The sequence below is a fragment of the Otolemur garnettii genome, unplaced genomic scaffold, assembly GCF_000181295.1.
Source record: "Otolemur garnettii isolate 467f Iridium unplaced genomic scaffold, OtoGar3 scaffold00001, whole genome shotgun sequence".
Taxonomy (NCBI): domain Eukaryota; kingdom Metazoa; phylum Chordata; class Mammalia; order Primates; family Galagidae; genus Otolemur; species Otolemur garnettii.
This window is the reverse complement of record NW_003852396.1, coordinates 43,218,652-43,242,626: the sequence shown is the minus strand read 5'-3', so window position 1 is coordinate 43,242,626 and position 23,975 is coordinate 43,218,652. Positions and strand designations below refer to the sequence as shown.

Genomic DNA, 23,975 nt, shown 5'->3' with positions numbered 1-23,975 from the left:
CCTGTCGGAGAGGACCCAGCCCTGGGGCGGATAATTGACACAGGTTTGACTTTCCACCAGAATTGCTTGCTCAGCTTGATTTCTTAATATTTCTTCTCTTAGATTTTCTGTCTTAGTCTCTGAAATACCTTTTCTTTCTGGAAAAGAAAATACCTTTCTTTCTGGAAAAGGTATTTGTCTCTGGAGGAAGTCCTTTTGTTGAGGGAATGACTTGGCAGGCTCTTGGGCCGACTTAGGGAAATGTTTGTATAACAAAAATGTTTTGTTAGAAATGGATTTGAAAACTTGAAGGTCTAAATGTGAAGATCTTAAGATTGTAGAACTCAGGCTGGGGACTGTTAGAGAGGCCAATTTGCTGCCTTGGCCTTAGGTCTAATAAGGATTTAGTACCAAAAGGTTCATAGGGCTGGTTTCTTGGAAGACTTATGGGCAAGAAAAAAAAAAGGGAAGGGAAGACTACTTTCTACACTTAGTACACTTTATCTCAGGTGTAAGAACTGGTTACTTTGATTTAAATAAAGCAGCCATCTTTTTTCTTTGGGGTGTCAGGAACCAATATTAGGGAGATAAATGTATTCAGGTTTCTCAGTGAGGGAAGAAAAGCCACCCAACATCAATGCTCCTCTTCAAGTCGAGCAGCTCTGTTTTCCCCAGGAACTACTGATGACTGAGGAGACTTTACAAGAAATCTAAAGTTCCACTAAATGAAAAGAAATGGGCAAACAGTCGTTCTCCGCAAGAGTGAACAGGCCAAAGGATGAGAACAAGGGGAATCTGCTCTCTCCATCTGATAAAGAAACACCCCAGGACCCAGGCACATAGTCATCTCCAGACACGGCTGCCTGTCCACGTGGAAGCCAAGGTCTCTATCTTGCCTGGCCAGGCAGAAGCTCCAGAGGGACATGTTTCAGTTTAGTACAGGGCGGCTGACACTACTCACTTCTGTGTAGGAAGAGGGCTGACTGAAGGTGGGAAAGCCCCACTCAGCCAGTACCCATCAGGAAGTATTCAGAAAGGATGTCCTTGGCATCCACAAGACTACTGGGCGAACCACACCGCAAAAATGAAAACTAGTGTACACAATTTAAATTGTCTTAAACAAGCAAACAATCCGGCCATTGGTGACTCTGGAATCTAGAGTGCAGCCCGGGGAACTTGCGCCCTTGCTAACAAGGGTGAACGTTGCATGCTCTGATCTCTTTCTTGTCTTTGCAGCTGGTAAACTGGGAACTTTTGAACCTCTTCTTTACGGTCATGTAGCGTTCCTGAATCCCACCTCCACACAGTTTGGTGCATTCTGACCAGGCTGTCCATGGACGCATCCTACAGCCTGAAAGCATGAGAATGTCTGGTTAGGCCAGCAGAAATTTAAGACAGAACAAAGATGCTGAGCTCTAGCAGAACTGTGAAATTTAGTGGGCTCCTCCTGTGCTCCTGTATGTCACAAATTGTTGCATTAACTAAGAGTCTTTGTTAGGGCCTGCTAGCTCATATATGATAAATTGCAAAAATGGCCTTATGTCCTGTGTAGCTCCTCTCATCTAGAGGCAGTCTATTTTTACACCTCTTGAATCTGGGCTTGCCTATATGACTTGCTTTGGCCAATGGAACATGAACAAAAACGTGGCTTGAAAAAAGCTGCTAGGAACCCTTCCGACTTCAGAAAGCCTGGCTGGGCTACTGGAGAGACCACATGAAGAGGCCCCAGCCGCCCCACAAGGTCCCAGACATGCTAGTAAGGCTGGTTCTGGCCCTTCCAGCCCTAGTTGAGCCACATGAATGATTCTAAGCTAGAACTCAGAAGACTCATCCAACTGAGTCAGCCCAAGACTTTGGCTCACAGAATCATGTTAATAAATGACTATTTAAACAGTTTTGACTGGACATGGTGGTTTACTCCTGGAGGCTGAGGCAGTAGGATTGCTTGAGGCCAGGAGTTTGAGGTTGCAGTGAACTATGGTGATGCCTGCAGACTCTAGCCAGGTGACAGAACAACACTCTGTCTCAAAAAAAGAAAAAAAAAAAAACCCTACAGTTTGGGGTGGCTTGTTACACAATACCACTCAAGGAGCACTGGACCAATTTCTCTTATGTCTTACTCCTCATGTATGTACTTTCCCAAATACTAATTAATAGACGTATAGTTTTTTTTTTTCCTACTCAGATAAATAGGGCTTTTTCAAAACTTCCCTGACCCCTAGGGATTAGGTTACATCTTTTGTTTATATGCCTCCAAAACACTTTGTGTATTCCTCCTTTTACAGCTAAGTCTCATAAAGGAAATTAGTGCACAACGCTGAGCTTGGCACATAGTTGGCTTTAAGGAATGTTTGTTGATTGGCTGACTGATATATAAGAGACAACATTTTGCTTATGTGACTAGCTCCCTAATGGAAGGATAGTGACCTGTCAGGTAGCTCCTTACACCCTCCCCATTTCTCTCATCATCCCAGGATGAGGAGGAGCATCTTAGAGAGAAGGAAAGGCGTAATTTGATCTTTAAAAATGATGAGAAACTCAGTGTACCCATTAACCTTTACTTTCACAAGGGCACCTTCACCTAGTCCAGGGAATCCAGAGATCATCGATTGGCCAATGCCAAGACTTAACCATGGATCTTCCCCACTCATCAGTTCACTGATTTGCTGATGATACCACACTCTTGGCTTGGGCCAGCTCATTCAGCAGTGAAGCACCAGACAGACTTTATTTTTTTCTTTAATTCTTTGGGTCCCTTGAGTTAAGCTGGAGGGGATGCATAATCTTCCTCCTGGGTTGTGCAACCAAACTTAATAACTGGCCTCCATGCCTCTGTTTTTGCCATTTCAAAACCACTTAACACAGGTCTTAGTTAACAAAGTCACTCTCTTGCTTAAAACATTCATCTATAGCAGGGGTCCTCAAACTTTTTAAACAGGGGGCCAGTTCACTGTCCCTCAGACCGTTGGAGGGCTGGACTGCAGGCTCCAGGATGAGTTGGCTGCTAAGCAGGACAGGCAGCGGTGGCAAAAACACCCAGTGGGCCAGATAAATGTCCCAGGCAGGCTGCATGTGGCCCGCTGGCCGTAGTTTGAGGATGCCTGATACAGAATCAAGTCTCCTAAACAGACCACTGGCCTATTATGGTCTGGCCCTTACCTCTGCAGCCTGGTTTCCTACCTGCCCTGCTTATACTCTGTGCTCTATCTGCATCCCATTTATTGCTTGGACATACCATGCTCTCTGGGATCTCTGCCTTTGCAACTACTCTTCCTGCTGCCTGGAATGTACTTCTCTAGCTGGCAAACTCCCTGCAAGTTCTTCAGGGTCCACCACGGTAATCCTCCTTGCTCTGCCATCTCCCTCCCAGAACTGCACACAGTGTAAGATGTTCCCTCAGCACTTGGTTCATTGCTCTTTTGAAGCGTTTGTCATTTGTCACTGTTACTAGCTGTTTAGTAGCCTGTATCAATATTATTTGGGGAAATAAAACTCAAGGCTGACGACATGACACTGCTGCTAAACTCTGTGGTTACCTTGCAAACAGAAATCATAGAGCCTCAGGCCAGAGCTGCCTTGTTTGAGCCACACCCTTAAAATGGAGAACCTCTTGTTCTGGGAGGGCCTTGGGAACATTCCCTAAATGATGAACGAGACTCCTTTGACACGTATGTCCATATCTTTATTTTTTATGGGGTCACTAAGGCATGACTATGATTTTGAGCAAAGTGGAAAGATGTCTGGTTTTATATATGTGCAGAAAGGAGGAAATCATACAATTCCTAAGGGTTCTTTGCTTGAAAATTTATTTTTGGCAGGTAATTACATTATCTAAAGGGTTCTTTGATAGAGTCTCCCTATTCCTTTCCTTTATACATTATTCTTGCTTAATATTTGGGAAAAACTTATATGTAGATAATCAAAATGCAGTCCCAAGACTCCAGAAAATATTCTCTCTCCCAACTCCCTTCTCAGACCTGTGCCTTAGCGTAATTCAGAGCCCGCCTGTCCCCAAGACCAGCCCAGCCCCACCCTTGGGAGCAATACCTGGGAACTGCTCCCCGTCAGACTCCTCCCTCAGCTGCTCACTCCTCCGGCTCTCCCGGGCCTCCCTCCAGCGCAGCTTCTGGATGGATGGGTTTCGAAGGCACTTCCGGATGCGGCACTTTTTTCGCTGCACGGTCTCTGGGCAGGGTGCACCTCCAAACTGAGGCTCCATTTGGATCATCCGGGTTCGAATCATGTGGCCTTTCCCGCATGACTTGTTACATTCTGACCACTGGGACCACTCCGTGAGCTCACAGTCAATGGCTGGCAAGACACAGATGGGTGTGAGTGTATCTCATATCTGAAAAAAGGTATGGTCATGTACATTTGCCTTTGAACATCTCAACAAGTCTGTGAGGACTGCAAAGCAGGGGCTATTATCCCATTTTATAAAAGAAGAAGCTAAGGCCTAAGAGCCTGACTTCATCCAGCCACAGTGTTGGTTAACAGTAGAGGCAGGATTGGTGTCATGTTATAACCCACATTCTGTGCTCCCTACATGACTCACAAAAGTTTTGGGGACTCTGAGATGTGTTCAGAGCCTCTTGTCCTGCTCTGTGAGTTCCTAGAAAATTGTCCAATCAGTCTCAAGTGGCACGGACCAACCTTCTAAGGACCCAGGATTGCTCTGGGAAGGTTCAGCTCATTGCCCGTATTTTTCAGAGCAAAGCCAACAAGCCCCCTGCTGCCTGACTCCTTTGGAGAGAACAACTCAACAAGCTAACGGGATGCTGACCTTGGTGGACCAAATACCAAGGACATTGTGGCTTTCACAGATTTAGGCAAGTTTTCTTGTCCTCAGCATCAACCTATATGCTATAAATGCCTGGCTGTGCAAAAAACACAGGAGCCAGAAATGGAAAATTCAGAAGAGGGTCAGAAGCAAGTGGTGTTTTATGTTTTATCACAGTACAAGATTTAGCAAATTCTTGCTAAGCCAGCATCTCACAAATGAAGGGGAAATAACACATCAGTGTGATTCTTAGGATGTGTCCTAGGGAGGCAAATGATTCCAAACTCTCCATTGGCCTTGCCAGGTCAGGATCAGGCTGGAGCGAGGACATCCTAATTTTAATAGTTTTCAGGCCTTTTTTCTCTATGGGAGCTCAGGCAGCTTTCTTATCTGTGAAATGGGGATAATGCTAATTCTCTCATGAGGTTGTGAGGATTAAAGGAGATAATGCTTCCAGCCTGGTAAGTTATAAGTGCTATGTAAGTGTTCATTTTCTTCCCTCTTCCCTCAGTGGACCCTAATGGGTATAAATACTTTTAATAGTCAAAAGGCTCTGGGGCCCCAATTCTAAGTGATCTGTCTTGAACTATGGGTCAATTTTAGTTGTTAAAAACAGCAGGCTTGGCCGGGCGCGGTGGCTCACGCTTGTAATCCTAGCACTCTGGGAGGCTAAGGCGGGTGGATTGCTTAAGTTCATGAGTTTGAGACCAGCCTGAGCAAAAGCGAGACCCCTGCCCCAGCTCTACTAAAAAAAAATAGAAAACTGGGCAGCACCTGGGGCTCAAAGGACTAGGGCACCAGCCCCATATGGCGGAGGTGGTGGGTTCAAACCTAGGCCTGGCCAAAAACTGAAAAAGAAGAAAGAAAGAGAGAGAGAGAGAGAGAGAGAGAGAGAGAGAGAGAGAGAGAGAGAGAAAAGAAAAGAAAGAAAGAAAGGAAAGAAAGAAAGGAAAGGAAAGGAAAGAAAGGAAAGAAAGGAAAGAAAGGAAAGTAAAGAAAGAAAACAGAAGCAAGAGGATTGCTTGAGCCCGAGATTTGGAGATTGCTGTCAGCTGTAATGCCATGGCACTCTACCGAGGGTGACAGCTTGAGACTCCATCTCTAAATAAATAAATAAATACACCAGGCTGTCTTTAGTGGATGGTTCAGGTTTTTTCTGCTGAGTCTGGCTAAGCGGCCCAGGCTCTGTAGCATGGAAAGTGACGGAAGCCTGTCCTCACCTGGTCCAGTGCTCACACTTCCAGCATCCTGTTTTACAGATAAGGAAACTGAGTAAAAGAAATGATAAGTAATCTGTGGAGGCTATGAGAAGCCATTAGGGACAGAGCGGGGATGGCAGCCTGACTTCTAACAAGCAGAGACCGCAGGTGCATTTTAGAGGGAGCTAGAAAACAGTGAGCTCGCTGCCCTTTCACCACATATAAGAGCAGCAAGGCTGGCCAGATAAACTGGCTCTCTCTGCTTAGATAAAATAAAGCAGCTGGCCACAGAGATTTTGGAGGAGGAGGTGGGGGGACAGTGAGTTTTGAGCACCTGGCTTGTTCTCTTGCTGGTCTTCTTACTAGGCTGCAGGAGTCACTGATTTAGTATCCTACCTCTGGTTATGGGTAAATAGAATGGTTGCAAGGAGGAGGTATAGCATTAAAAATCTTAGAAAATCCATGGGTCAGACACGCCCCTAGTTGGGGAGGGAAAGAATTGGGGTTTATTGAGCCTTGGGTCTCCCATTAGACTTCACACAACTTGCACTTTGTGTGTTCTGTAGAAGGCAGTGGAATATCCCTGTTTTACTAATGAGGAGATTGCAGAGTCAAGTAACTACCTACGTAGACAGCCAAACTTCATGTTCCTCCCCAGCAAATGGTCTTACTATAGGGCCTAGCAGTAATATGTGGGCCATTACGAAAGTTTTGAGATACATAAAAAATCAAGAAACGTACAATCTGCATGGCTGGAAACAAGCCCTCCCAGCACCACCAATAAGGTGAGCAAGTTGAAACTTGCATGGTGACACTGTTGACTGTGTTTTTAGCAAGTGAAATAATGGACCATAATAATGGACAGTTTATCTCAAAACTTTCCTAGTGACCCATGCATCACAGCACAGAGCTGGTTCCATGCTTCCCGGAATCCAGAACACGAAGGAGAGTGGTGGCTTCTGGGATCCCCAGGACTTACGGCATTCGGGCAGCATACACTTCTCCACCTGCTCCAGATCCTCATTACAGTCTCCGAGTTCTGCCAGGGACTTGAGCATCCGCTGACGGGTCCGCATGCCCTTCCCACAGGTCACGCTGCAGTCGCTCCACTCGGACCATGGGGACAGCAAGCATGGAATGGTGTCTAGATCAAGAGCCAGATTTGCTACTGAGCACGGGCTCCCTTTGCTTGGTTTGATCTCCGTGGTCCCACAATGCCCCCCATGCAGTCCCCTGCTCTAGCCCCTGAAGTGAAGTGGCATTGGCTGGTGGGTTCAAATAAAAGCGAACTCCACGGAGCAAAGAAGTCCCTGCAAGGGCGGTGGGCTATGCTTTCTTTCTGCTCAGCCTCTGACCTTCACCGTGGTGGTAGGGAGTGCTGTGGCCCTCGACTTCTGTCCCTGGTCTTGCCCCCGCCCCCATGCCCACTCACGGCACTCGGGCATCATGCATTTCTCCGCTTGGGACGTCTCAGCCTTGCACATGGAGCCATCAGCTGGGCTCATCTTGACCATGCGGTGCCGCTTCTTCATGCCCATCCCGCAGGTGGCGCTGCACTCGTCCCACTCGCCCCACTCGGTTACCAGGCAGCTGCTGGGCGCTGGGGAGTCCCATGAAGTTGAGTCGCACTCCCGGCCTCGGGAGCCTCCCCGCCCGCCCGCCCAGCTCTGCACTCACAGCACTCCTCGTTGACCGTGCACTTCTCCGTCTCCTCGGTGGGCAGCGTGCACACGGAGCCGTCCTCTGGGAACTGCTTCACGTATCTCTCCCGGGACCGCATGCCTGTGCCGCAGGAGATGCTGCAGGGCGACCAGGTGATCCACTCGGACATGGTGCAGGTGGAGCCGTCTGCAACACACCGAGCGCGCGCTGCAGCGAGGCGCTGCGGCTGGACCGGAAAGGGAACTGACTCCCAAATGGAACCAGCCTGCGGTCAAGGGGAGTTAGGAAGGAGGGAAGGACACGTGGGAGGTCTAAATCTGTAGCACCCTGGGAGGCCCAGGCGGGTGGACTGCCCGATCTCACTAGTTCAAGACCAGCCTGAGCAAGAGACCCGTCTCTAGTAAAAAGAGAAAAATTAGCCAGGCATGGTGGCAGGTGCCTGTAGTCCCAGCTACTCGGGAGGCTGAAGCAAGAGGATCACTTGAGCCTAAGAATTTGAGGTTGCTGCGAGCTATGACAGTACAGCACTCTACTGAGGGCAACAAAATGAGATTCTGTCTCAAAAAAAAAAAAAAAAACTCTTTAAATCAGGTACTCTCTAAGAGGGAATGCCCCCTTTCCAAGTGCATGGAGCACGCAGGTTTACCCCTTATCCCATGGAAATACTTCTGAAAAATACTTGGATGGTAGAAGGTTGTTAAAATATACATAGACATATATATGCACACACAAAATGTGCAGTATAAAATGTAACTTTATATATAAGATAAATCATAATCCACTTGTATGGTCTAATGTAACAGACATCAAAGATCATTAAATAAAATTTGGAATTCACTTTTCAGCCACTAACCATATTTTAAGTGTGCAATAGCCATGTGTACCTAGTGGCTACCATATTGGACTGTGTGGAATAGCACGTCCATGCAGAACGTTCTACTGGACAGTGCTGAAAGAAATGATCTATATTCTGAGACATCGTACAAGCTGTTTTGCTCAGAGGGACCTGAAATTTTGTCTAAAGCTGCCATTTTACCCTCTAGAAAAATAGATGAGAGAATTTTGCTCCTGAGGATTGTGAATAGCCTTGGGACACAGGACTGATCTGTGCCCAAAGAGCGGATTACACCAGGCGGCCACAGACATCTCACTGCCTCCCTTGAGGTTGGTAACAAAGAAGAGAATATTCCAGGTGCTAATGGGGAGCAAAGGGTGGAGTGGGGCGCGGAGAGGGAATGTCTGTGTGTCCCAGGAGAGAGGCAGGTAGAAGAAGGACGGGGAGGGAGATAAGCAGCCTTCTATGTTGATATCTTGGGCCACTTACAGCTTTGCCCCCAGCAGTGGCTGTTAGCAAAGGCCATAATCATGTAGAAGACACTCAGCAGGTTGGTGGAAAGATCACTGAACCTCTCAGCAGGGCTTGGTGGTCCTGTTTCCAAGATGGTGGCGGGGCACTAGTTCAAGTGGAAGCACAGGTGTGTGTGTGTTTGCCTACTCAGTTTTAAAAAAAGAAGAGGAAAATGAAACTATCTTTCCATTAATTCACTCATTTATTCATGTCAATAAAGATTTACTGACTGCTCAGTGGTATGCTTTGGAGTTACAAAGGTATCTTATTCCAAAGAGTGAGAGGGAGGGGTACATAAATTGCCAATGATTCCAGGTACTGCAAATCGGACAACAGAGGTGAACTCAGGTATCAGGGAGCACAGAGAGGGGGAAACCTGCTTCTTGGTGTTCTGGGGAAGATCTGACTAGCAGGACAAGCACATTTGAGTGGACTTCTGTTGGTAAAGCACATTTGTATTTACAGGGAAGGGAGTAACGCATGCAATCCCTCTGCATAGTTGTTCGCATGTGTGTGGTTGGGAGATGAAGCCAGAAAGGATTAAAGTCTGAGTGAGGCCAGCCTGCACACATCAATAGACTGTCAACTTGCGTGTCATGCCTAGACAGCATTTAACCTAAGGATGATGTGGCTAGACAGTGCTGATGGTGCAATTAAAAAAAACACAGCTTGCATTAATGTACATAGTTACCATTCAATAAAAAAAAAAAAAAAAGAAAAAAAACACAGCTGGAATCCGCATGTCAGACCTGGGCACAGGGCTAACTAAAGGCAGTTAGTAAGAAACCAAGTGAGAAAGCTATGTTCCAATGTGCTGTGGCTGGGGGATGGGACTTGACAAGTCTCCAGTTCAGGCTTCTCATGACCTGGCAACACATTACCCCGGCAGGCTGAATATGATTACTGCCAACCTGCGTGCGTCCTCTGAGAGGCGAGCCTCAAAAGGCCCTTTCATTATCCCATAAATGGATGTCCTCTGGTGCTTTTCTGATAACATGCCCTTTCTGATAACCTCAGTATCATGTTAAACCGCGTTAGATGTGTGTCAGATCACACGCTCACTTGCTTGGTTCTCTGCAGGACTATTTCAGGACACATGTATTAAGTACACAGGTATTAAGCTGAGGAGTTTTGCATGTAGCCAGTAGAAAGTCATAGCCAGCTGGGGTCTGACATGTAAGATTTTTGTTTGCAAAAGATCCCTCAAGTGGTACCTTGTAAGATGGACAGAAGCAGGGAGAGATGACAAGACCTAACGGTTAGTCCAGATCATTAGGAAGAAATTTAACTAAGAGGCAGCTGCAACAACCCAAGGAAGTCCATGTCCCTTGTCTTATGCAAATGATTCTTTCAGGATGTCCACAGAGGTCTCTGCTTCCTTCCTATTCCAGCCACTCCCACAAACAATTACATGCAGAAGGCAACTTGATGAGGGTACATGAGAACTGTGGCTCTGGGCTGGGTAGCTTCTAGGGAGCATGGACCCCAGGGAAACAATAGGCACAGCCCAGAATATTTCAGAACTGTCATTACCACCCTGGAGCCACCTGAAGTGGCTTGAGGAAGGACTTTTCTTTTTTAGAGACAGAGTCTCACTTTATCGCCCACGGTAGGGTGCTATGGCGTCATAACTCATAGTAACCTCCAGCTCTTAGGCAATTCTCTTGCCTCAGCTTCTGAGTAGCTGGGACTACAGGTGCCTGCCACAACGTCCGGCTATTATTTTGTTGTGGAGAGGGAAGTTAAAGACCCCAACTCCCACTGAGGCCTTAGTCAGAGAGTTCCTCATCCCCAGCCCCAAGAAGGAGGCGTTAGTGTTGACAGACCAGTCAGACTTATCCCTGCCTGCTTGTAGGAATGGCTTGTCTATGGCAGAGTTTTGTCCGCGTCAGAGGGCCTTATTGTGGGCAGAAATAGCAATAAAGCACCATGGGAGTGCAGCAAGAGTAGCATTTAAGAGTGCCCCTAGTCCCCCGGGGAGTGCAAGACCTGCAGTGGGGTAAGCTTTCTCTAGTAATCCTCAGCTTGAAAGTGGCTTTCTTCCTGTCATATAGACCTGTCCAGCCTAAATATCCCCTCCCATTGCCTCGTTGCACTCTGTAAGGTCAAAGCACAGTATATAAATCTGTCCAGAAAGAGAGAGGGAAGCAGGCAGCGAACCTTTGCACAGCAATCAGCTTAGAGCAGTTTTCAAGCTTGAGCCATCATGGCATAGATATTGCACACTCATAGTTCAAGCCTGAGCTTTGCCCAGTTGCAGATAGACAGACTGAGATTTTCTGCAATGAGCCCAAAGGTCAGGATACAAAGCAGTGAACGCTCTGACTCAGGCTGAGGTGGAACACAGATGAGAGACTGCGTAAGTCAGAATTACACGATCCTGATTTAGTCTTGGCCACCCTGTTCACTGGTTCCTTAAAAAGAGGCTGGAGTTGAGACACAGAAGCAGGCTACTTGTTATCTGCAATTATTTGATGTGTCTGTGTTTGTTAGTTCTTTAGTAACTTGTGCGGTTTTTGTTCCATGGCTGGAGAGAGATGGAGGTAGTCCATCAATCTCAAGAATTCTTTTGATGTTGTAAGACGTGTTCTGTGTTCAGAACCCTGAAGCATTGCTGCAGACCGAGTTGTGCCTGAGGTGGACCCTGCGGCCATCTAGGGTCAGAGTCACAGTGCCCCCACCAGGGATGCTCCTGACTGGGTGTGAGGGGCCCACGTTGCCAGGCAGGCCCTCCCTTCCTGAGCAGCTGGCAGCCCCTGCTGATCTGGGCTATCTCCTCACCTTCGTCACTGCAGCCGGGGCCCATGCAGGGCTGGAAGTCCTGGGTGTCGGGGCAGGGGACACTGAGGTCTAGCTGTGCCTTCAGCATGCGCTGCCGCATCCGCTTGCCTTTGTCGCAGGTGGAGGAGCTGCAGGCGGACCACGGGGACCAGTTGGAGTAGATGCAGGTTTCAGGGGTGTCATCTGGAAAGAGGGTTTGATGTATTTTCCTTGGGAGCCTGTGGGAGCTGAGATTGGCCCTCTCCCAAGACCAGCCCACTGGGGACAAGAAAAGTCCTGCTGCTAGACGAGCCTGAGTGAACCTGGGTGCTCCTGGGATGAAAACAGCCACTCAATTCTTTTTAAAAATTATATTTGAACATTTTGCTAATAAATATCTAAATAATTGGAATGCCTGTCTTACTATTCCACATGTTCTCAAAACATGTGAACATCTTATCCTCAAGGTCCTTGGCAGACCTTGTTTCCACACACACACAGGTAAATCACAGGCAATTTTAGAATTTCTTGTGTTGTGGCTTCCTCTTACCTGTGATCCCATACACAGGTGTCATGATAAGAAAGAGGCCAGACGATGTTCATTGAGTACTTATTAGGTACCCGCATCATCCTAAGTCCCTGACATGTTCTATTCCATTTGATCCTCACAGCAGCTCTCTGAGAGGCAGGTTCTGTTATGATTACCATTTTACAGCTGAGGAAACTGAAGCAGAAAGGTTAGCTTCTAGCTACCTTGTACTAAACCATCCAGACTGCCTGGCTCCAGATCTTGTGAGAAAACTTGAACTTGAATTATGGCTCTGTCACTCCCTCCTGACTATAGGATCTAGGCCTCAACTGCTTGCTGGGGGAGTGGATGACCCATGCCTGCCTCACAGTGTGAGAGTCAAAGCAGAGAGGGGTCTGAGTAGTGTGAAGCCTATTCAGGTGAGATTTACCTGCCCTGGTGGTAGGGCAGATTTGTCTTGTAAACTGTAGTTTGCTGAATTTTAAAGGCCTGATGTTCTGAATACATATTCTGATATCATAATTTCACCAATTTCCTTGTACTTTGTGCCTAGTGTTGGCCTTATTTTAAATTAGTTCTTGAGAAATTCTCAGAGATGCGATTACCAAGTTAAAGGTTATGAAACATTTTTTTTTTTTTTTTGGAGACAGAGCCTCAAGCTGTCGCCCTGGGTAGAGTGCCGTGGCATCACAGCTCACAGCAACCTCCAACTCCGGGGCTCAAGCGAGTCTCCTGCCTCAGCCTCCCAAGTAGCTGGGACTATAGGTGCCCACCACAACGCCTGGCTGTTTTTTGGTTGCAGCCATCATTGTTGTTTGGCGGGCTCTGGGCTGGATTTGAACCCACCACCTTAGGTGTATGTGGCTGGCACCTTAGCTACTTGAGCCACAGGCGCTGAGCCAGGATATGAAACTTTTATGGTTCTTAAAACTTGTTAGCACATTGCTTTCCTGTAGGGTTGTGCCAACAAAGGAAGACAACGTACCTTCATCTTTCTCTTCTGGAGCCAGGTCCGCTACGATATCATCAACATTGTCAGGAACAATATTGCATTGTTCTCCCTGCAAAAGGAATTTTACTTGGAGGGCTCCCATTAGAGAAAGAAGGGACTGTGTGGGGAAGGATGAAGGAGAACATAAAATCTCATGCCTAAGCTGTACAAATCCTTTGCCATGGGAAAGTTCTGGGCAAACATTTGCAATCTGACTGAAAAAGAAATTTCAAGAAAGCAGGAGTGGCTGAATGGTAGGGATGGTAAATTCTTGGCTCCACTGCTTCCTAGCTCCTGACCCATGGCAGACATTAATAACTGATTATGGAACTCATGATGGAATTGATTTGCTTGGATTAAACCATTCATTTGAGCACTGTGCCTCACTACTGAGTTCATTTGGCTCAATTACATTTTATAAAATAATTTGCATGCTGGAAGCTCTGGGAGGCTCAGGAATTTCATATCCTGAGGTGCTTTCTTCCAGGGAATCCCTAATTCTAGAGCAAAAAGGGGTGCCATCTCCTTGGTACTCCTGATGGGAAGGAAGTCTGTGCTAGAACAAGCTCTAACCCAATACCTTCCGGGCGATTCTCTCAATGACAACTCTGGCTACTTGAGTGATAGACCCGCCCTCTGGATCATAGAAAGGACTCTGAGGATGATCCAGACTGGTCAGGGGCCGAATTTTCTCCTGGGGAATCGTGGGCTTGTTGGGTGACTGCAGGAAAAACACAGATACAGAGAGTGAGAAATAAAACTGGTAAGACCCACAAAAGCCATTTGTTACATGGATCAGAACAAAAACCTTGATAGGAATTTAACAAGTGTACTTTTATATTTGTGGATTTCTATTCATGCCATATGCTGTGCTTGGAAATTTCTAGAGCTATACTTTGAAAGTCTACCATAAAAGATTGTGCCCAGATGAAGAAGCCGAGTTTCAGAAAAGTCATCTCAGCTAGGAAATGGTTGAACCCAGATTGGCCTGAATCCAGCACTTTTCCTCCTAGACTAGGCATCAGCAAACTTTTTTCTGTACAGGGTCAGTTGGTAAATATTTCAGGCTTTGTGAGCCCTACTGTGTCTGTCGCGAATACTCAACCCAGCTGTTGTAGTGGGAAGGCAGCCCCAGACAGTATGTGACTGGATGAGTGTAGCTGGCTGTGCAAGCTTTATTTACAAGTCCCATGGTAGGGCAGATTTGTCCTGTAAACTATAGTTTGCTGATGCCTGTTCTAGATTATTCTCCCATTGGATTTCTGATGGCTCTAGACCTGCTACCTCCATTGCCCTCAAGAAGTGGCCTAGAGCAAGGCCTTGAGAAATAGGACATTCAGGATAGAATCAAAACTCCTTGGAAACCTTCAGGATCTGGCCCAGCCTTATATACTTTCCTGCTTTTCCTTGCATTTGCCCTCTCTGTGCCTTCGGAATGCTGTTCTCGTGCTCACTTATAACTGCTCCTTACCAGAGTCCCTCTCCATGCTCTCCTGACCATTGCTCAGACACTTCCCAGAGCCCAAATCACACTGCACAGGAAGAGGAGACCATGCTGGCCTCCTACACCAGAATGCAAGTTCTGGTGGAACACAGCCTGGGTCATACTGCCCTCTGTGTCCAGGACACCCAGAGCAGGGATGGGCAAGGGGGAGGCTCTCAGAAAGTTTTGCCATTCACCACTCTAGGCACACACGTACCTCATAGGTCACCCCACTGTCGGTGCCCGCGTCCCAGGGAATCAGGTCTTGCACCACCTTCTGGACCCAGCCGCATTCCTTGGTGCACAGATCCTCTGCAGATAAGCCCACGTTCCAGTCAGGACTGGGGCCCATCATGGTCAGGAATGACATTAAGTGGCGTGTCCTGTCCACTGAAAATTCAGCTGAGGGGGCTGCTCTCCTGGAAACCAAATACAGAGACCATTATATCAGGGCTCCAGGGTTCTACACTGAGGAACATCTGGCCAGACCATGGATAGAGGACGAGAGGGACACAGAGTAGTCAGATTCTTGGTTTCCCCATGAACCCTGCCTTTGGCCACTAGTGGTTTACATGCTTCTCTGTCCTGAGCCCATTTACTGAACAAACAGGGAAAGAATCCCACCCCACCCCCATGTCCAGTTTTAGGGGATCCACAGAGCTTGCTTATTATGTTTTTTAAACCTGCTGCCTCCATTGCCCTCAAGAAGTAGCCTAGAGCAAGGCCCTGCTGGTGCACCCATCTCCTCACAGCTGGTGCCGGGGCCATCTTCTCCAGTCGGGGACAGCTACAGAGGCAGAGCCCTTTGGCTGACAGCCCCAGCTGTGGGAATTACACCTTGCTCTACAGCCACAGCAGGCAGCTCTTCTACTCCATCTCCTCACTAGGAAGTTCAGGAATGGCCAGGGCTGCATGTGACACATGGTGGCAGCCCCCTGAGGGTCTGGGGAGAAAAGAGAACCATATCCACTCAGCACATGCTGGGTGGCCGAGCCATGTCATTCCCCTTTCCCGTCAGGATAGTCTTGTGGGGTTAGAATGATCTTCCTGTTTTGCGGAGAGGCAATGGAGGTGTCTAGAGGTTAATGAACTTAAGAGACACAGCCAGTAGGGGGGCTAAGGCTTAAAGGCAGCTAGGCCTGACTCTGGCCTCTGGGCTCATGGTGGGGAGTCCTTGGCTGGGGACCAGCTGGTCTGCTCAATCCAGCTAGCAGCTGGGCCACTGCAGCTGCTTGGGAGTCCTGGTGCTCTCTGTTGGGACCTGCTACTTCTGACTGCCCTCCTCTGGCCCTGGAAAGTGATGATCTCAGACTTGTCTGGGTCCATGGGACTGGACCCTTGGTGTCTGCCAGCCAGATGGGACCAACAATGGGCAGAGGGGAAGGGAAGCCTGGATACCAGGATACCAGGTGTGCATCCTGGCATCACCTCTTGCTGTGTATCCTCAGGCAAATCACCAAAACTTTCTGTGCCTCAGCGTCCACATATTTAAAATGGTGATCACGTGTGTCTCCTCCAAGGGGTTATTGTGAGGTTAAATGAGCTAACCTGCATACAGTCCTCAGCCCCATGCCTGGCACCAGAGGGATCATTACTCTTCCTGTCACTGAGAGAGGTACTGTAGGGTCACGTGGAGACAGTCTGAGCGGTCTTCACGTTTCAGCCTGATGCCAGCCTACGTTCTGGCCCTGGAGTAGAGGAAGAGCCTGTCCTGAGCCCTGGCTCTGGCCTCCCCAGGTTGACGGGGCCCGGTGCCGCTGTCTCTCCCTGCCTCTCCTTACCTCCCCTCCCACTCTTTAGAAGCTCCCTGGGCCCTGGCCAGGCCAGCCAGGTCCTGTTGCGCTGGCATTGTCGGGCAAGCTTGTCATCAGAGATGTAAGAGAAGCGTAGTCCTGTGTCAGCCGCATGGGCATCCCCTAGGAACTTTTTGGAAATTACAAATTATGGGCCCCGCCCTAGATTTACTGAACTAGAGACTTTGAAGGTAGGGCACTGCAATCTGTTTAAAAAATCCTACTGAGTGACCCTGATGTACCTCAAGTTTGAGAATCACTGGTCCACTCATCTTTCAAACCACAGGTCATATGTCACCTCTCCCAGGAGCTTCCACCTCCGTTGAGGCACACTGTACCAGTCTCTGTAGCCAGACTCTATGGCTGTAACCACTTCTTCACTGCTCAGTCTCCCCCAGCTAGATCTAAGGGAACCTCTGAAGGCAAGGACCCTAAGTTTCACAGCTATACCCCAGAGCAGGTGCCCTGTGGGCTGACTGACCAGTGGGTGCGTGATGGCTTCGGTTCTTAGCTCTAGACCTGGTCGCTCTCCCCCTTCAGAGTCTCAGTGTCTTCATCTAACAATACCGATTTGTGGTGTTGCTGTGAGGATCTAATGAGATGTTTTATTTGGAGGCCTTTATAAACTGCTGAAGTACAGTGCTGACATAGTCTGCAAGTTAGGTAGGTGCAAATCAGGGAATTGAATTTCCTTTTCCTATGTATGCATTTTCTGGTATGTAGGTCAGCGGTTTTAGCAGCTTCTTAAAAGACCTGGCTTATATAAGGATCGTAGTCTGCAGAGGCTTGGCGTTGCTCACCTAGGGACTCCCTGGACAGGGTCTGGCCTGCCTTCTAGTAACTGCCGGGCAGAGAGCACTGGCATCTGGGTAGGGCTGTTTCACGCCCCCTCCCCACGTGGCTCTTGGACTTTGGAGGAGTGGGGTGGGGGTCCAGCAGTCCCTTGAGGGGCTGCCTTCCTCTTCCACTGCCATAGAGTCTGACCACTCCACCTTCCCATCTCCCTAAGTATGTGATTTTAGGTCAAGTTAGTCATTCATACCCTGTACCCCGCATGGGTGACACTATTTACCATGACAACCTAAAGGGACAAAAACAGCTCTACTCAGTCTAGATCGGTAGAGACTCTACCCCAACACATTATCCTGATACCTGCCCAGCTGAGGGAAGTAACCATCTGAGAACAAGGCCTTGGGGAAATGCATTTTGGCCAGATCTACTGTAGCCAAGCCTGTATCCTAAGTGAGGTACTCTCCAAATGTGGTAAGTGTTTCAAGGTGTGAGAGGTTTGGAGCAACCCATACCTATAGAAAGTGCCTGCCTGATATTGGGTAATATGGTAAATGTCAATCTATAAGGGCCCGAGAACATTTTTTTTAGCATCTTCAGATACACTCTTTATCTTTCTCTTATCGTTGACTGAAAAATTCCCCCTGGCCCCCAATTTAAATAATACTTTCTGGGGGGAAACATTCTTGACCTCTCCCTGAATTGCCTATGGCCCCTTTTCTACCTTCCTATAGCTTGCCGAGCTCATTCTTTCTTTGGAATTTCTTGTTAACATCTGTCTTCTCCACCAGGTTTCAATGAGTAGGGACCATTTCTGTTATGTTTACAGCCAGATCCCAATGCCGGGCTTAGGAGTTGGCATGCGGTGAATTCCCTTCAAATGTTTGTCGAAATAAATGAATTAATCTAAGAAATGAATGTGGAGCTCTTGTACTTCCTTTGACCTTCAAATTTAATTAAACATCACTTCCAAGTACTTATTACTTCTGTAATAAAAATAATGAGATGAATAAGACCCCATATGAGTTTTCTTTAGAAAAATACTAGATAGGACTGGAGTTCTTTAATTTGTTCCAACTGTAGGAAAAGTTATTATGCAGGCATTTTTATATGCCAGGATGATATTTTGTTAATTTGATTTTCGGCTTTTCAAATCTGGGATTTAAATGTGTATCAGTTTTCTAGCAAAGGGAGTTGATCTAGCCACACTATCTAGCAGAATATTTAATAATCAGAATAGTGTGATACTCAGGTTAGACAGAAATATAAATCAGTGGCACACATTGGAGATCCTAGAAACTATAAAAACTAATATAAAATAGGTTGCTCGAATGAGGGGGAAAGGAAAGATAGTGCAAGAAGGGGGATTGGGCTAAGGTAATCGCAATACAGAAGATTAGATTCACATCTGATGTCCTATACCATAAGATAATAATAACGGGTTCAGAGTCAAGTAGAAAACAGCCACATTGTAGAAAACAGTAAAAATTTCAGATCCATTAGAGAAATGCTAATTTTCTCAACTTTGCAACAATGAAAGCCATTACAAAGGAAGAAATCAATTAATTGAATTATACGTCCATTACAACATCTGTATAATGAAAATAACAGTACTGAACTGGAGAGAAAAATGACACGTTGGCAAAAAATGTCTCCACGAGGTGTGACTGACCTGTGTTAACATCAATACTGTGTACAGAGCTAATCCACTTTTATGAACAAAGGTCACAATCCTACTAGATAAAGAAAGTTATGAACAGACAATACACTTCAGAAAAATGAGAAACAAAGGAAAACATGGAGAAATGTTCCCCTTTTTTATATGCAGAGAGGCAGGATGATATGTAGACTCAAGGCCACTTATCAGCTAGATCAGACTCTTGGGTCCAGCCACTTATTTATTAGCTATGAGACAGAGGCTTTTACCTCATCTCTCCTTATAGCTACTACATCTGCAAGATGGCTGCATTATCACACCTATTCCAAGGTTTTATTGTGAGGAGATCGCTTATCATAGTAACATAGTCCAATACATGATTGGACTTAGTAAAAATTGATTTCCTTCTCTTGCAGCTTTTCCAAAGAAAACTTCCAAAAACACAACAACAACAACAAAAGACAAAAACAGAATTTTTTTTTTTTTTTGCCAGGCGTGTTGGCTCATGCCGGTAATCCTACAACTCTCCGAGGCTGAGGGAAGAGGATCATTTGAGCTCAGGAATTTGAGACTAGCCTGAGCAAAAGTGAGACCCTGCCTCAATTAAAACAGAAAAATGAGCAGGTCGTGGTGGCAGGTGCCTGTAGTCCCAGCTACTTGGGAGGCTGAAGCAGGAGGATCGCTTGAGCCCAAGAGTTTGAGGTTGCTGTGAGCTGGGCTGACTCCATGGCACTCTAGCCTGAACAACAGAGTAGACTCTGTCTCAAACAACAACAACAAACCCTCAAACCAAACCAAACCAAACAAAGCCCACAGCCGGGCATGGTGGCTCACACCTGTAATCCTAGCACTCTGGGAGGCCAAGGTGAGTGGATAGCTTGAGCTCGTGAGTTCACAATCAGCCGGAGCAAAAGTGAGACCCTGTCTCTACTAAAATAGAAAAACTGAGGCAAGAGCCCAAGAATTGGAGGTTGCTGTGAGCTATGATGCCACGGCATTCTACCCAGGGCAACAGCTTGAGACTTTGTCTAAAACAAAAACAAAAACAAAAACGAAAACAAAACAAACGCCATTGGATTTTTATACTCCTTTTAGAGACTTATTATCCTTTTCTAAATTGAAGATTAATATCAGCGAGACTCAGGATGGTTTCCTAAACCACTCATTCCGAGCCTTCTTTTTCGAAGTTGCAAAAACTCACTTGAGCCACGAGGGGGCGTCCAAGACCTTCACTAGGCTGAAGTTCCAGGTATGTGGAGAAAAAGGTTTAAGTTCTGGATGGTCCGAAAACTCTTGTGTTTATATCTAGGAGCCATCTAGGACTCCAGGTCCTGGAGGCTTAGATCTACCACTGCTTCTCTAGTCCAAAGAATGTCTTCTTTTCGAAGACAATTCTGAAGACATCCAGGGACTTGCTCTGATTTAAGAGAAACATGCCTCTGGTCTCTTGGAGAACTGAGGCTTTGTACTTCTGGAGAGGGTGACTATGTCTCTGGCTCCACTGACTTCACAAACACGGGCCTTTGTCTAATCAGTGTTAATTAAAGAGAGTGGCTGGGAATAATTTAAGGGGAGTGACAATCCTTTGCAGGCTTCATTATAAGAAAGGGAATAATTATTTTTAAAAGTTCCAGTAAGTAATTGTTAGCATGGCTCGGCGCCTGTGGCTCAAGTGGCTAAGGCGCCAGCCACATACACCTAAGGTGGCGGGTTCAAATCCCCAGCCCAGGCCCGCCAAACAACAATGATGGCTGCAACCAAAAAATGGCCAGGCGTTGTGGCGGGTGCCTGTAGTCCCAGCTACTTGGGAGGCTGAGGCAGGAGACTCGCTTGAGCCCAGGAGTTGGAGGTTGCTGTGAGCGTGATGCCATGGCACTCTACCCAGGGCGACAGCTTGAGGCTCCGTCTCAAAAAAAAAAAAAAAGTAATTGTTAGCATTCAAATGAAATTGGAGGAACTAGGTGATGTGCATTCAGAATTGATCTGCAGGAAACCTGGGCATTTTCTTCTTAGGTGCCCGAGAAACTAGTGAAGGGCGTGGGTTCTGTCCAGAATTTGTCCTTCCTGCCTCTACCTGCACTCCCAGCTGTCGGGGCCACAACTTGATTTATTGAGCTAAACAAGTCAGCAGCTAATTTGTTCATTCATGGCTGTCTTTTGAGCAGTGGTACTAGGGATAAAGATGAAGATCATTGAAAAACAAGTCAGTTTCAAGGGGCAGGACCTCTCAAAGTAGGTCACCCTTCCTTCCACTGGGCCGAGGGAAGCTGGAATCCCATTAACCTCAGGCAGGCTCAGTAAAGAGGGGCAGGGCTGTTGCTGAAAAACAAAACGTGGCTGCGTGTAGGCTTCCTAATTTGACTTCCTAATGAGATTTGGAAGAGAAAAGGGGAGACTGGGGTATGGGAAAATCAAAGGAAAATTCCTTTCCCTTAACAAGACAGTGGCACTGAGGGGAGAGGTTTGGGGTGTTTGGGAGGTCTGCGTGTTTGACATCAGTTAATTTTGTTCCACTGGGGTCCCAGGGAGTTTGAGGGATGGATGAAGAGTCAGAAGGTGTACCAAAATATTCCTTTCCATTTATTCAGAAAGTCTCTTCCTTTTTAAAAAAGCAAAACAAAAGCTCCACTGACACTTTCATTCCCTTGGAGCTATTGCAGCCTCTTCTCGTGTAGCTGACTTCCCAGAAGAGTTGTGTGTATTTGCTGACTCCAAACCTTACTTTCTGATCACCCTTCACCCACTCTGGGCTGCTTTTCCCCATCCCTCAGCAGCAAGGATTCCCAATAAGGTCACTGATGACCTTCATGTTGAAAAACCCAAAGAGCATTCAGCAGCTCTGATCACAGCTGATCCCTTAGCAGTAGTGGGCACAGCTGACCTTGCTCCTTGATGCTTTCTTCCCTGAGCTCCTGGATACCAAGCTTCCTCCTCACTCCTTTTCTGTTATCTTTGCACACAAGTCCTCCTTAGCATTATATGGTGGAGCTCTTTGGGACTTCATCCTAAGCCCCACTCTTGTTTCTGAACTCTCTCTGATTGCTGCCCTTGGCAGTGACTGTCTCCCATTTCTTGATGATTCCCAAGTTTATATCTCAGTGCAGAATCCTTGCCGAGTCTCAGCGCCATGTAATCACCTGTGTACATAACACCATGAACTGCATGTCTTGAATAGATCTTAACACCTAACGTATTCACAACTCATGACCTTTCCTATCAAACTTTACTCTTAGTCTTACAAGTGGCTCTACCATCTCCTTAGTGATGCCAACCAGACACGTGGGAGGCAATATACCCACTGTGTCTCCCTCCTCCTCCTCAGTTACCCTGTCACCACCGCCTGTCAATTTTACCTCTTACATATCTCTCATCACCTTCCACCTCTGTCCCTTCCACCTTCACCACCATCCTAGTGGAAGTCTCAGTTAATTCTCTCGGGGCCCTCTGCAGTAGCCTGGGCTTGCTCATCTACGTTTTCTCATGGGAGTTGGAGTGTCATTGGTTGTTGGGTTTTTTTTTTTTTTTTAATGCAGTTCTGATCATGTCATCCTTCTGCTTAAACTCTTCAGTGAGTTCTGATTACCTTTATAATAAAAACACAAAATTTAAACGTTGCATGGCTTGGCCCCACACCAAGCTCATCTTTGATTTCTGGATCCAGCTAGACCAGAGCCTTTTAGTGCCTTAAATATACTCTATTACCTCCTCATACAGGGCCTTTGATGCTGATCTCTCTCTCTCTCTCTAGGTTTTCTAGAATGTTCTCTTGCTTTGCTTCTCTACCTAGTTAACTCCTACTGATTCTTTAGATCTTAGTGCCATTGCCATTTCCTTGGGGAAGCTATCTCTGACCCCCAGACTGCACCAGGAGCCTCTTCACACACTCCCGTGGTACCTTATGCCTTCCTTTCCTAGACATGTCACATTCATCTGTGTGATCATTCAGTTAGTGTCTCTCCCTAATAAACTGTAACTCCAAGGAGAACTCTGCTGTGCTCACAACAGTATCCTTAAGGACCTGTCATGGGACTCTACTTTGGAGACCCTCAATTAGTATTTGTTGAGTCAATGACATGTTTGTCACCCTTGATAAAAGGAATCAGGGTAAGTAAAAGTCAAGATTTTGTTTTCTTTTGTTCTGGAGCAGGAGTCAGACAATTTGGTGGGGTCACACTGTTCGTTTTATGCTGATCAGCAGCCTGATTGGCTGTTACAGATGTCTTAATTAATTAAAAAACGGGAAAATGAATGAGTTGTTAATCTCAGTGATCTCATAGTGAAAAGCACAGGCATTATAGTCAGTTGGGTGTGGCTGGAATTCTAGTTCTATCTTTGACACAACTACACGATGATGCTGGACATGTATTATAAACTCTGAGCCTCAGTTTGTCACTGGTAAAATGGGCATCACGATACCAACCTCATAGGGTTATTATGGGTCATTTCCTCCCAGGGGAACTGGGTACAGAGTAGATGCTAAAAGTAAAAGGATAATCTCTCTCTTTCTCTCTCTCTCCCTTCTTCTCTCCTTGAAGGCATCTTGCTTGGTCATTTACATCTTTCTAATCCTAGGCTCCTTAAAGGGAAAACTGGTATGAGGATTCCTTAGTAGCGCTAACATTGGCATCCACAAACTCTGTGGCCCAGACAGCCCCATCCCCTGCATGCCTTTGAGGCCCTGGCTGCTCAGAGGACCATAGGTGAGGGGTTCTTTGCTTACAGGTGCTGGAGCCTGGATGCTGGAAGGAACTGAAGAGAGAGTGCGTGTGAGCAAACGGGAGTCGGGGAGGCCTGACGGCTAATTGATGTTAACTATGCAAAGGGGGCCAAAGACCTTTACGAATCTTTTTAAAGGTCAAGTGCTTTTTATTAGGACAAGGGTGAGGCAGGAAAATACCACTTGTCTGGGGAAAGCTCAGGGCCCAGGTTCTGACTCCAGTTCTCATTGGCATGAAAGGCGTTTCTTGAACGGATGGGTTTTCTACTGCCCTGGTGTGAGCTTCCT

At 46.8% G+C, this 23,975-nt stretch overlaps 1 protein-coding gene across 1 annotated transcript in view; it reads right to left on the bottom strand.

Annotated features, from left to right (window-relative positions):
- Window positions 1-279: 279 nt before the first annotated feature.
- The window catches only part of SPON1 (spondin 1), a 290,405-nt gene continuing 266,709 nt past the window's right edge, over window positions 280-23,975 (bottom strand). The window contains exons 8-16 of the mRNA XM_003781118.3: window positions 14,949-15,150; window positions 13,829-13,969; window positions 13,243-13,318; window positions 11,750-11,932; window positions 7,636-7,806; window positions 7,391-7,558; window positions 6,938-7,102; window positions 4,027-4,290; window positions 280-1,330 (exon numbers count right to left, since the gene is read on the bottom strand). Coding sequence (XP_003781166.1) covers window positions 1,167-1,330; window positions 4,027-4,290; window positions 6,938-7,102; window positions 7,391-7,558; window positions 7,636-7,806; window positions 11,750-11,932; window positions 13,243-13,318; window positions 13,829-13,969; window positions 14,949-15,150 — 1,534 coding nt within the window. The 3' untranslated portion in view covers window positions 280-1,166. The remainder of the gene's footprint in view (window positions 1,331-4,026; window positions 4,291-6,937; window positions 7,103-7,390; window positions 7,559-7,635; window positions 7,807-11,749; window positions 11,933-13,242; window positions 13,319-13,828; window positions 13,970-14,948; window positions 15,151-23,975) is intronic.